Here is a 13,218-nt window from a genome sequence, read left to right on the forward strand (position 1 = left end):
TTATTCAGGGGTGAATGAGAGAGAGATGAAGAAAGAAATTAACATTTCTAAAGCTGAAGCTGTGTGTACTAAAATCTGCTAATTATTTACTACAAATAATTCAACAAAAGGGTTATGGGCCCAGGTCCAGGAATTGAAAAAGAAGAGAAATATTACCAGGCAGAAAAAAAAGGCCACATTTTTCTCTTAAGTTTTAAAGGAAAGATTCAGTCTGTCTCTCTCTCCCCCCACACAGCAGACAGAAGGCTAAGAAAATGGCTGAGGGAAGAAATTCACCATTGTTCTATTCTCTCAAGGTGCCTAAATTAACTGAGTTTAATTATCGGCAGTGGGAATTAAGATTCATATGTCTCCTTCGAGCAAAAAGATTAAATATATGCTTAGACCAAGACAGAACAGCTGAAAATATGGCTGAATGGGACAATGCAAACTATTATGTGAAGTGCATGCTTTTGGAAGCTCTCTCAGAGAAACAAGCCATATTAGTGGAGGGAAAAGATACACCAAAGGACATTTTATATAAACTGAGAACTATGTATGCAACTACATATGCAAAGCAGCAACCAATTTGGCTGGCAGAGTTGAATGAAACCAAATTAAGGGATAAAAGTAAATGTAATGATCACATTATGCATCTTATGTCTTCATTTCAAAAGCTAGAACTTTCTGGAATTCCCATGTGTGATGCATTGAAAAGAGCATTTCTTTTTACCTCACTATCAAAGAAGTTTGATGTTTTTAGGTCTGTAAATGAGGCCATTGAAGGGCAATCTTTTGAACAGGCAACATCAAAACTAAGGCAGGAATGCATAATAAATGATTCTGAGGAGATGTGTTCTCAAAGCAAGTCAGAGAGAAATGAAACAAATTTCTTGGCAAAGAACAGAGGAAGGCGGAGCTATGGGAAAACTCCACCCAAGGGCAAGCTGATTTGCTACTCATGTGGAAAGGAGGGACATGTATCTAAATGGTGTAAGGAAACACAAAACACTCCCTCTAGCTCACCTAAGCCAATGGAAGTAAAGAATTTTCAAACCAGGAAATGTATGAAGGACAATAATAAACACAAGGGCTTTCTAATGGCAGAAAAATCTTTGACTATGGTAAATAATAATTCAAATGAAAGTACTTGGATTTTGGATTCGGGGAGCACATGCCATTTAACCAATTCTAAGGATTTCTTTCAGGAAATGTGTCCAGAAGAAGGTATTCTTAAAACTGCAAACGCAGGGACTGCTAAGATCCAAGCAAAAGGTATTGGATTCTTAAAATGCAAAGTATCTAATGAAGTTAAAGAAATTCCTGTAAGTGATGTCTTGTATATTCCCCAAGCAGTTTGCAATATGCTTAGTGTATCTACATTAGATAAGAAGGGATTTGTGATTCATTTTGAAAACAGTAAGTGCACAATCTCTAAAAATGATGAAGTGTATGCTGAAGCTTTTATGCATAATGATGTTTATAAGCTGAACATTTCAGGTGAAGCCTCACATATGGCGCAAGTAAGGAAGAATGATGGTAAATGTAGTCTGGAAATCTGGCACCGCCGCCTGGGACATCGTGATTCTAAGGTGATCCAGGATATTTACAGTAAGCAACTGGCCACCGGCATTCAGATAAGTGCAGATGCTGGTAAAATGGAGAAATGCATAGACTGTGTTACTCAAAAAGGTGTAAGACCCTCATTTCCTGCATACACAGGAAATAGGAGTAATAAAGTGCTGGACTTAATACACAGTGACTTATGTGGACCGTTTAATATCCCATCATTGGGAAATAACAGATTTGTGCTAATATTCTTGGATGATTTCTCTAGATATTGTGTGGCCTATTTGCTGAAAGAGAAAAGTCAAGTCACAGACATGCTGAAGAAATACGTAGCCATGGTGAGCAATAAATTTGAAAGAAAACCAAAGGTTCTTCAGACCGACAATGGTGGTGAGTTCACTTCACAAAGCATGCGCACATTTCTAGAACAAGAAGGCATTCAGCATATCACAACAGTAGCTTATACACCAGAGCAAAATTCTGTTGCAGAGAGAAAATTTAGGTCACTTGTGGAAATGACCAGGTGTATGCTGTCAGATAGCAATCTCCCTAAAAGACTATGGGGAGAAGCCATTCTCACAGCAGTGTACCTACAAAACAGAATGCCAACTAAAGGCGCTGAGCGCACACCACATGAGACATGGCATGGTAGGAAGCCAAACCTGTCACACATAAGAACATTTGGAAGTACAGCATATGCTCATATACCAAAGCAAAGAAGGCATAAGCTGGATTCCACAACAGAAAGGGGCATTTTAGTTGGCTATGCTCCAGGACACAAAGGATATAGAATTTTGAATCTGAAAACTGGCATTGTTGGCATAAGACATGTTACATATTTTGATGAAAACAAAAGGGTTGATAAAGGCTGGATTATCCCAGATGAGCCTTATCATCCAGAATATGAAACTAGAACCATAATAGACATGCCAGTGTATATAAATGCCATACCAAGGCAGATGTCTGAAAGCAACTCACCTGTATCTAACGAGGAACAGGCAGAGGAAGCAGACACAGAAAGGATCATTGAAGAAGACAGTACAGTTGGAGAAGGGGAATCAATTGGAGAAGGACTCTCAGATATAGAGGATGCAGAAAGGTCAGACCAACCTGTTGTCAGACGCTCATCCAGGGAAAACAAAGGTGTTCCACCCCCAAGACTGTCTTACCTAACAAAGTCAGCAGAAGCTCAAGAGCCCTTAACATGGGATGAAATTGAGAAAATGCCAGCAGAAGAAGCTGCTGAATGGCATAAAGCTGCACAAGAAGAAATTGATGCATTGGATAAAAATAATACTTGGATTCTTACAAAATTACCTCCTGGCAAGAAAGCTATAGGATGCAAATGGGTATTCAAGTTAAAAAGGAATGCACAAGGAAAAGTGGAAAGGTATAAAGCCAGATTAGTGGCAAAGGGATATCTTCAAAAATATGGAGAAGATTTTGATGAAGTGTTTGCACCTGTAGTGAAACACACGACAATTAGAACACTTCTGAGCATTGCAGTCTCAAAAGGCATGCAAGTCAACCACATTGATGTGAAAACAGCGTTTCTTCATGGAGAAATAACTGAAGACTTGTACATGGAACAACCAACAGGTTTCATAAATACAAAACAAAGACAGCTAGTGTGTAAATTAAACAAAGGTCTTTATGGATTAAAGCAAAGTGCAAAATGTTGGAATGAAAAATTGCATGAAATATTGACAAATTTAGGATTTAAGCAAGGTGAAGCAGATAAATGTTTGTACACTAGGTGCACAAATGGACAATATGCATACATTTTAGCTTTTGTTGATGATCTGCTCATTGCAAGCAAAAGTGAGCAAGAGTACAAGGACATTGTAAAATGTTTAAACCTCAATGTTGAGATAAAAGAACTTGGAAATGTGTCATACTATCTTGGTATAGAAATTGAGAAACAAAATGATGGTTCTTATCTTCTAAGCCAGAAGCAGAAAATAAATGAGCTTATTGAAAGTTTAGGTATGCAAGATGCCCAAGTTGTAAGCACTCCCATGATCACTGATTTTCTGAAGGATGAAACAGTAAGAGAACCTTTACCAGATAACATCCAATATAGATCAGCCATAGGTAAGCTTTTATATCTAGCTACCACATACAGGGCTGATATAACAAATGCAGTAGGAATTTTGAGCAGAAGGGTCAGCTCACCTACCAAATCAGATTGGACTGCAGTTAAAAGGATGGTAAGGTATTTAAAGGGTACCATTGATTGTAAATTAAAGGTTTCAGCCAATAGTAATCCAAAACTAATATGTTACTGTGATTCAGATTGGGCAGGGGATCATTCTGATTATAAATCCACAAGTGGATATGTGTTTATGTATGGAAATGTACAAATTTCATGGGCCAGTCATAAACAAAGTATTGTGAGTTTGTCTTCTACAGAAGCTGAATATGTGGCTGTATCGGAAGCGTGCAGAGAACTGATGTGGATTGAAAAACTTTTGCTGGATTTCGGAATAGCTGAAAAGAGACCAATCCAGATAATGGAAGATAATCAGAGCTGCATCCGACTGTCACAGAATGACAAGGTTCAGTCACGCACCAAGCACATCGCAACGAAATACCACAACGTGCGAGAGTTGGCGAAAGAAGGGGTCATCAGTCTACACTATTGTCACACCAGTGAGATGACAGCTGACATCATGACCAAACCGTTACCCAGAGAACATTTTGTGAATCTGCGTATAAAGCTTGGACTTTGTATGAATAAATAATTGCATGACAGTTATGCATGAGAAGGGGTTTGTTGGAATGTAATTGTATTTTACATGCATTGCCTGTCACCTATTATTTCTCTGTGATTGCTCTGTGACCTCTGATGTGAGTTGCTTAGAGAGGTCACACAGCTATGCAACTTCCTGTGGGGGTCAGACACAGTAGATGCAGCACATGGAGCACATGGAGCTCATGATCTCTCCTAACCTGAGAGGATCTATGGTGGTGTGAGCATCCATTACCATCTAAGCACATGGAAGGAGCTGATAAGACAAATGTATAGTAATATGTAAATATAAGCCTGTCTGATTATAATCTAACTACAAACTGTGAGTAAACAGATGTTTTGTTACTTCAACTTTAAAGTGACTCAGCAGTGAATTATTCAGGGGTGAATGAGAGAGAGATGAAGAAAGAAATTAACATTTCTAAAGCTGAAGCTGTGTGTACTAAAATCTGCTAATTATTTACTACAAATAATCCAACAGTTATACCAAATGAATATGCAGGAGACAGATTTGCATACAATGGAGATTGTTTGCATACAGGTTTATTTTATGCATGTTTATTAGGGATATTCTAAAAACACTCCTGCTCTAGACTATTTCCTTGTACCCAGATACAAGCTCTGACTGTTCCTATAAGATGAAGGCTTCAGAGCAAGAGCACCTACCACAAAATTAAAATCTGCAGTAAGAAAGAAATCAAAACCCTACTGAAAGAAGAGATTCTGGCGTTACTGTTTCTAATTTGCTTTATAGAGAGCGACACGCAATCATTCTTTCTCAGTTGAAGGGAAATTAATTAGGAGCCAATGATATGAATCTCAAGACTGCGGTTCTTCTCCTTCTCCTTATGCCTTCATTCATTAACCACATGCTGCATAGAAGCATCCTTTGGTATTCAGGGTAGTGTGCTGTACACAAATCGTTCCTGGAGTATCCACCAGCCAGGCAGCTTTTCAGGATATCCACAATAGTAGACGACGGCAGAAAAAGACCTGCACGGTCCATCCAGTCTGCCCAACAAGATAAACTCATATGTGCTACTTTTTGTGTATACCTTACCTTGATTTGTATCTGTCATTTTCAGGGCACAGACCGTACAAGTCTGCCCAGCACTATCCCCGCCTCCCACCACCAGCTCTGGTACAGACCGTATAAGTCTGCCCAGCACTATCCCCGCCTCCCACCACCGGCTCTGGTACAGACCGTATAAGTCTGCCAATGTATCATCAATGAAAAGCATATTCTACATTTACGATTTTTGCACATCATTTTCAATTGTACATATGCATTTCCATTGTATATACATATATACAATAAAAATGCATATGTACAATTAAAAAAGATTTGCAAAAAATGTATAAATGCTAATATGGATTTCTTCCTTCAAAGCAAACTACCCCATTGCTCATACATATCACTGCCATATGAACAATATTTTTTTATTTATTTGTTTGTTGCATTTGTATCCCACATTTTCCCACCTATTTGCAGGCTCAATGTGGCTTACATAGTACCGTGATGCAATCGCCAATTCCAATGAATGTGTATGAGATAAAGATTTGCATGCACTGCCTCTATTGCATGCAAATCTATGTCTTAGGCATATTCATTGTGAATATCCTGAAAATCTGATTGGCTGGAGGAGGGGGCGGTGCTCCAGGAACAGTATGAGAAACACTGCTGTAGAATCTAATATAATAAAACGCACCGTGAACGTTCTGAAGACAACGTTCTGTGAAGCCGGAAGCTTGAAGCCGGAAGCTTCAAACCCTGAAGCCTTGAAGCCTTGAAGCCATCTGACGTCACTCCCAGGCTGAGGCTGAAGGGTTCGGGGATTCGTGGTGTGAAGCCTTCAAGCCAGCCAGCCGTCTCTGCCCCGCCCTCGCGACAAAACAAACAAATCCGGAAGCGAAACGTCAGGGAAGGAGGCGGCGCTCCCGACGTCTAGCCTTCCCTTCGCTCGGAACACAGCGAAGGGAAAGCTAGACGTCGGGAGCGCCGCCTCCTTCCCTGACGCTTCGCTGCACGAACCGCCACGGAGGTAAAGTTAAAAAGAATTAAAAAAAAAAAAAAGGGATGCATGGATGCGAAGGGGTGGGGGGGCATGGATGCGAGGCATGGATGCGAAGGGGGGGGCATGGATGCGAAGTGGGGGGGGGGAAGAAGAGGGCGAGCCAGGCTGGGACATGGGAGAGAGCGTAGCATGGATGCGAGGGGGGGGGTCATGGAAGGGCGAGAGGGGACTTGCTGGGAAAGGATGAATGGAGGCGGCAGGGGACAGAGGAGCATGGATGGGTATGGATTAGGAGGGCAGGGCACAGGGAGAGAGGGGAATTACTGGAAATGGATGAATGGAGGGGGCAGGGGACAGAGGAGCATGGATTACAGAGCAGGCCTCAGGCAGAGAGGGGAAATGCTGGATAGGGAAAAATGGAGGGGCCAGGTGACAGATGAGCATGGATTGGAAGGGCAGGACTCAGGGAGAGGGGAATTGCTGGATAGGGATGAATGGAGGGGACAGATGGGCATGGATGGATATGGATTACAGAGCAGGCCTCAGGCAGAGAGGGGAAATGCTGGATAGGGAAAAATGGAGGGGCCAGGTGACAGAGGAGCATGGATGGGCATGGATTGGAAGGGCAGGACTCAGGGAGAGGGGAATTGCTGGATAGGGATGAATGGAGGGGACAGATGGGCATGGATGGATATGGATTGCAGAGCAGGCCTCAGGCAGAGAGGGGAAATGCTGGATAGGGAAAAATGGAGGGGCCAGTTGACAGAGGAGCATGGATGGGCATGGATTGGAAGGGCAGGACTCAGGGAGAGGGGAATTGCTGCATAGGGATGAATGGAGGGGACAGATGGGCATGGATGGATATGGATTGCAGGGCAGGCCTCAGGCAGAGAGGGGAAATGCTGGATAGGGAAAAATGGAGGGACCAGGTGACAGAGGAGCATGGATGGGCATGGATTGGAAGGGCAGGACTCAGGGAGAGGGGAATTGCTGCATAGGGATGAATGGAGGGGACAGATGGGCATGGATGGATATGGATTGCAGGGCAGGCCTCAAGCAGAGAGGGGAAATGCTGGATAGGGATGAATGGAGGGGGCAGGTGACAGACAAACATGGATGGCCATGGATTGGGAGGGCAGGGCTCACGGACAGAGGGGAATTGCTGGAAAAGGATGAATGGAGGGGGCAGGGGACAGATGGCCATGGATTGGGAGGGCACGGCTCACACTCTCTCTCTCATATACAATGTCTTTCTCACTCTCACACACTCTGTCTCACATTCACTCTCTATGTGCCACACAGTCACTCACACACTCGCTTGGTCTCATACACTCACTCAAACAGAGAATCTGTGTCTCACACACACTCTCTCTCTCGCCCACACACTCTCACTCACACTGTGTCTCACAAACACACTTGCACACACTCTCATTCTCACACACACACTCTCTCACAAACACACTCACACCCAGACTCACACTCTCTCTCACACAATCACACTTTCACTCTGACTCTCAAACAGTCACTCTCACATACACTCTCCCAAACATACACACTCCGAGGAAAACCTTGCTAGCGCCCGTTTCATTTGTGTCAGAAACGGGCCTTTTTTACTAGTATGCAATGAAACCAGCTAGCTAGCAGCAGTAATCACTGCCACACCAGTGACTCCTTCTTTAAGGAAGCCATTAATAGGCGGTAGACATGGGAGAGGCCAGAACTGAAGCCTGCTCCAAGTTACCCAGTTCCATAAGGTAGATTGTAGGCCAGTCCTGGACTTAGGACCAGGGGCGTAGCTACGTGGGGCCACGGGGGCATGGGCTCCCGTAGATTTGGCCCTGCCCCCCCTGCCGCCGCCGTCGGGTACCTTTGCTGGCAGGGGTCCCCAACCCCCGTCAGCCAAAGTCCTGTTCTCTGGCGCGGCCGCGTTGCTGATCTGCAAGGCTTCTGTTTCTGCGAGTCTGACGTCCTGCACGTTGTATATGCAGGACGTCAGACTCGCAGAAACAGAAGCCTTGCAGATCAGCAACGTGGCCGCGCCGAAGAGAAGGACTTTGGCCGACTGGCGGGGGTTGGGGACCCCTGCCAGCAAAGGTACCCGACGGCGGGGGAGGGTTGGCGGCAGCGGGAGGTCAAAAGGGTTGGCGCCAGGGGGGTCAAAGGTGGTGGTGGCAGCAGGGGGGGTCGGTGGGGGGGGGCTAAAATGTGCCCCCTCATCTCAGGCTCTGGAACCCCCCTCCCGCCGAAGTCTGGCTACAACCCTGCTTAGCACAACCCTGTCTTATTTTGGGACCTGCAGGCACTGATGTCAATGGGTAGAATTAGTCAAAAGGTCTCCATCCCAGAACTGGGAAACTTGATAGTTCTGCGGTTGACAATGAGTCAACTAAAAGAAGCAGAGAAAGTGGGAGTCAGGGACCAAACTAGATCATATTTCTGTTACCACTGAATTCCAATTAACACACATATTTTTACTCAGTAGGAGAGTCAAGTTTGTCCCCATAGCTGCCCCTCTTTTCACGCACAGTTCTAGCCATCAAATCAAGACCTTTTGACACAACAGCCTGCTTAGTGCTTATGTCGTCAGTGCAGACACTTCTCAGATCAGAGCTCATATATCCCTCCCTTGTCCTTAACCCTATTCAATTTACTTCAGTTAGGGCGTGCATCCCACCTCACAACAAAGCAAAATTCAGGAGTGCAGAAAACCCACTACAGTACTTGGCCATCATTCAATTTTTATCTCCCCGAAAAAGAAAGAAAATCCATCCAAACAGGTGGCCTTTACCTTGACGGCTCTCCTTTGATCCATGCAGTCCGGATTCTCACACCAGAGAACCTTTTCCTCCGTTAATGCTCTTTCATCTAAAAAACAAGAGAGGGAAAAGTTACATATCAAAGAGCAGCACAACACAAGGGGATCACAACAGGAAATTCCCATTTCTTCCAAATTAATGGTGATCAGGTACCGTTTCTGTGACAGAGACAGTGTGTGGCCATGATCAATCCATTCCTGCACTGAATTGAACGACAAGCTAACATTCCAACCTGAGAGACCAAAACTTCAGCAAGTGCCACTGAATGCCATGCAGTACGCACAATTCGCTCAGCAGCAGGACCGCCAAAGTGGGGGCTGGGGGTGGGTAAGATTCCCCGGATCCAGCCTCCAAGGGGGGGCCTGGTGCTGGCAAGGCTTCTGGAGGCAGACAGAAGGTTCTGCTCCCTCAATGTGTCTCTCTCCTGCTCCTGTGTGCTGGGACTGGGTGATTGTGTTAAAGTTGGAGTGGAGGAGTGACCTAGTGGTTAGGGTGGTGGACTTTGGTCCTGGGGAACTGAGGAACTGAGTTTGATTCCCACTTCAGGCACAGGCAGCTCCTCGTGACTCTGGGCAAGTCACTTAACCCTCCATTGCCCCATGTAAGCCGCATTGAGCCTGCCATGAGTGGGAAAGCGTAGGGTACAAATGTAACAAAAATAAAATAGATACTATTGGAGATTCTATATGGAATGTTGCTACTATTGGAGATTCTACATGGAATGTTGCTATTCCACTAGCAGCATTCCATGTAGAAGGCTGCGCAGGCTTCTGTTTCTGTGAGTCTGTCAGACTCACAGAAGCAGAAGCCTGCGCGGCCACATTGGTGATCTGCAAGGGCCGACTTCTACACGGAATGTTGCTAGTGGAATAGCAACATTCCATGTAGAATCTCAAATAGTAGCAACAGTGGAGGAGTGGCCTAGTGGTTAGGGTGGTGGACTTTGGTCCTGAGGAACTGAGTTCAATTCCCACTTCAGGCACAGGCAGCTCCTTGTGACTCTGGGCAAGTCACTTAACCCTCCATTGCCCCATGTAAGCCGCATTGAGCCTGCCATGAGTGGGAAAGCGCGGGGTACAAATGTAACCTGGGCTCCGGCATACAGGAGCAGGAAAGTGACAGTCCGAGGGAGGAGCAGACAAAGGAAGGTAAGGGAGTGGAGGGTGGCAGCGGCCTGAGTGGAGGTGGCGGCAGCTGCGGCCCTGCCCCGGGACCGGCTCTGTCTATTCGCGGCCCTGCTCAACAGGCAAAAGTGCAATGTTTTACAACTATCAATCACCAATATGTATTCATCATCTCTCTCTCCTTATATTTTTAATCTATTTGCAACTTTTAGTATAAAGTTCTCTCTCAGTTTTGGGTGAAAGGCCTAACGAGTGTTGGGGGATGGGGTTTATTTTTAAGCTCTGCAGATTTTTCCAGTAATAGCTTAAGGTAAGCTACATTCAGGTAGAGTAGGTATTTTGCTATGCCCCCCCCCCCCCCCTTTTACTAAGGTGTGCTAACGGATTTAGCGCACATTAACTTCCATGCAGCCCAAAGGTAAACAATGGACTACATGGCATTTAGTGTGTGTTAATTGTTCGTGTGTGCTAAATCTGTTAGTGTACCTTAGAGAAAGGACCCCAAAGTTTCTGCCTGACATTAGAGGCTTTGCCCCTAATTCTAAGTAGAGAGGTGTGGTAGCCGTGTTAGTCCACTCTTAATGGTTATCAATAGAAATCAAACAAAATAAAACATGGAAAAGAAAGTAAGATGATACCTTTTTTATTGGACATAACTTAATACATTTCTTGATTAGCTTTCGAAGGTTGCCCTTCTTCGTCAGATCGGAAATAAACAAATGTGCCCCCTTTTGAGTTGCATGCTAGGGGGTTTAGATGCCGGATCTTACAGAATAGTATGCAGGCAGATGTGCAAGTAAATCCTAATTATTGCCAATTAACTCCAATAATTGATTTTTAACAATTGCTAGTCAATGGCTCATTAAACAATTTATTCGTGTGTGCATCTTTGCTCCACACAGAAATTTCAGCACCTAAATTTGGAAGTCAAATACAGAATCCAGGGTTTAGTGTACAAATTGCGTTATAAAATAATGTCAATTGCATGCACAACTTAATTGTTAAATTAGGTGCTAATTGGCACAAACCACCAATAATTGGCAATTATTTGCATTCATTGGTGCTAATTGGCACTAATCTGCGGTTATGCATGTACCTGCCCTTAGTATTCCTTTATTGTTTATCATTTATCATTTATTAAGAACATTTTACACCACCAACAATAAGTGATCTAGACTTTTTGCAGTCAGAGATATACTAAGGCGTCCTTTTACCAAGCTGCATGACAAAGGGCCCTGTGGTAGCACTGGGGGCCTTTTATGGTGTGAAGCCCCGCCCAGCGCATCCCGGGATGGGAAGGGCTGCTAGACCACCAGGTGGGGGGGGGATTGACCCACAGCCCACTGGGCCACCAGGGACATCTGAGGGGATGCTGCCCACCAGATCTCTAGCCCCTCCCCGATCTTGTCAGGGGGGTCGGTGGGACTGGAGGTCTACCAGACCTCCAGCCCCTGTTTCGCTTGGCTCGGGGTAGGGGTAGTTGGGGACTGGTGGCCCCTTGGACCTCCAGCCCCTGTGTTTGACAGGTCTGGGCTTTTGACAGCCCAGACTAATTAAAAAAACATTTTTTTCCAGCCTCTCTGCCAGCCTCAAATATCATACCCAGCTCCATCACAGCAGTATGCAGGTCCCTGGAGCAGTTTTTAGTGGGTACTGCAGTGCACTTCAGGCAGGCAGACCCAGGCCCATCCCCCCTACCTGTTACACTTGTGGTGGTAAATTGGAGCCCTCCAAAACCCACCTGAAACCCACTGTACCCACATCTAGGTGCCCCCGTTACCCTTTAAGGGCTATGGTAGTGTTGTACAGTTGTGGGTAGTGGGTTTTGGGGGACTTAGTACCCAAGGTAAGGGAGCTATGCACCTGGGATCAATTTGTGAAGTCCACTGCAGTGCCCCCTAAGGTGCCCGATTGGTGTCCTGGCATGTGAGAGGGGACCAATGCTGACCAAATGGCTTGGATTTGGACGTTTTTGAGATGACCGTCCTTGGTTTCCATTACAGGCGAAAACCGAGGTCGGCCAGCTCTAAGGTCAACCTAAATGATGAGATTTGGGCGTCCCCGACCGTATTATCGAAACGAAAGATGGCCGCCCATCTTGTTTCAATAATATGGGATGCCCCGCCCCTTCACCAGGGCGCCCTTAAAGATGGGCGCCCAGTTCGATTATGCCCCTCCACGTGGTCTTAACAATAAACATTTCTATCAGTAATCTCCGACAGTCAGACAGAATCAAATAATAAAAGTTGCAGATTGCACATGCTAATATGATTCACTGAAGATTTACAGCTAGTATGCAGAAACAGACCCAAAAAAAATACACATTTTTGGTTTGCAGTGATAAATGCACCCTTGATTTAAAAAAAAACACACACACACACACGCACATTTCAATCACTATTCTACATAGGTAGAAATAAGGGTCAAACACTGCAAGCGATAGTCCAATAAATATATTTGGACTAACTCAACACAGCAGGCAATGGACTTTCTTGCTATCTCCCTTCATCAGGTCAATAAAGGGACCGGTGGATTTGAAAGAGTACAGGGATATTTTAGCTCCATTACTTAAACACACTGCAACTGCACTGTCTCTTCCCTAAATCGATGGAAAGTTCGTCACAGATGTATCGAGTTATTTCAATTTTTTAAAAAAAGGTTTCACTTATTGACTTCGTAATTCTACAGATTCAAATAGATTAGCAGTGCCCCTAATTCTTAATATAGTAGAGAATATTCATTTATTTTTGCAGCCCTGCCATGACGTTAGATTTTAGCAAAGAGGGCCAGGCTGCTCCTTTAAACCAAACGAAAAACAATCCGATATTAGAAATCAGAAGATAAAGATTCCATGCATTCCACTAAAAGCATCCTGCTAAAAAGCCTGGCATTTCATCTTCAACCATCAAAACATACAATTTAAAAGACGCCAGAAATAATTGATTCTATCTGAAATCAGGTTA

The 13,218-nt window shown here is 44.5% G+C and overlaps 1 protein-coding gene across 1 annotated transcript in view; it reads right to left on the minus strand.

The window, feature by feature from the left end:
* The window catches only part of LOC115482412 (pleckstrin homology domain-containing family G member 5-like), a 335,969-nt gene that overhangs the window by 275,550 nt on the left and 47,201 nt on the right, over positions 1-13,218 (minus strand). The window contains exon 2 of the mRNA XM_030222158.1: positions 9,104-9,180. Within this exon, the coding sequence (XP_030078018.1) occupies positions 9,104-9,180 (77 nt within the window). The remainder of the gene's footprint in view (positions 1-9,103; positions 9,181-13,218) is intronic.

This window comes from Microcaecilia unicolor, chromosome 13 (assembly GCF_901765095.1).
Source record: "Microcaecilia unicolor chromosome 13, aMicUni1.1, whole genome shotgun sequence".
NCBI lineage: Eukaryota > Metazoa > Chordata > Amphibia > Gymnophiona > Siphonopidae > Microcaecilia > Microcaecilia unicolor.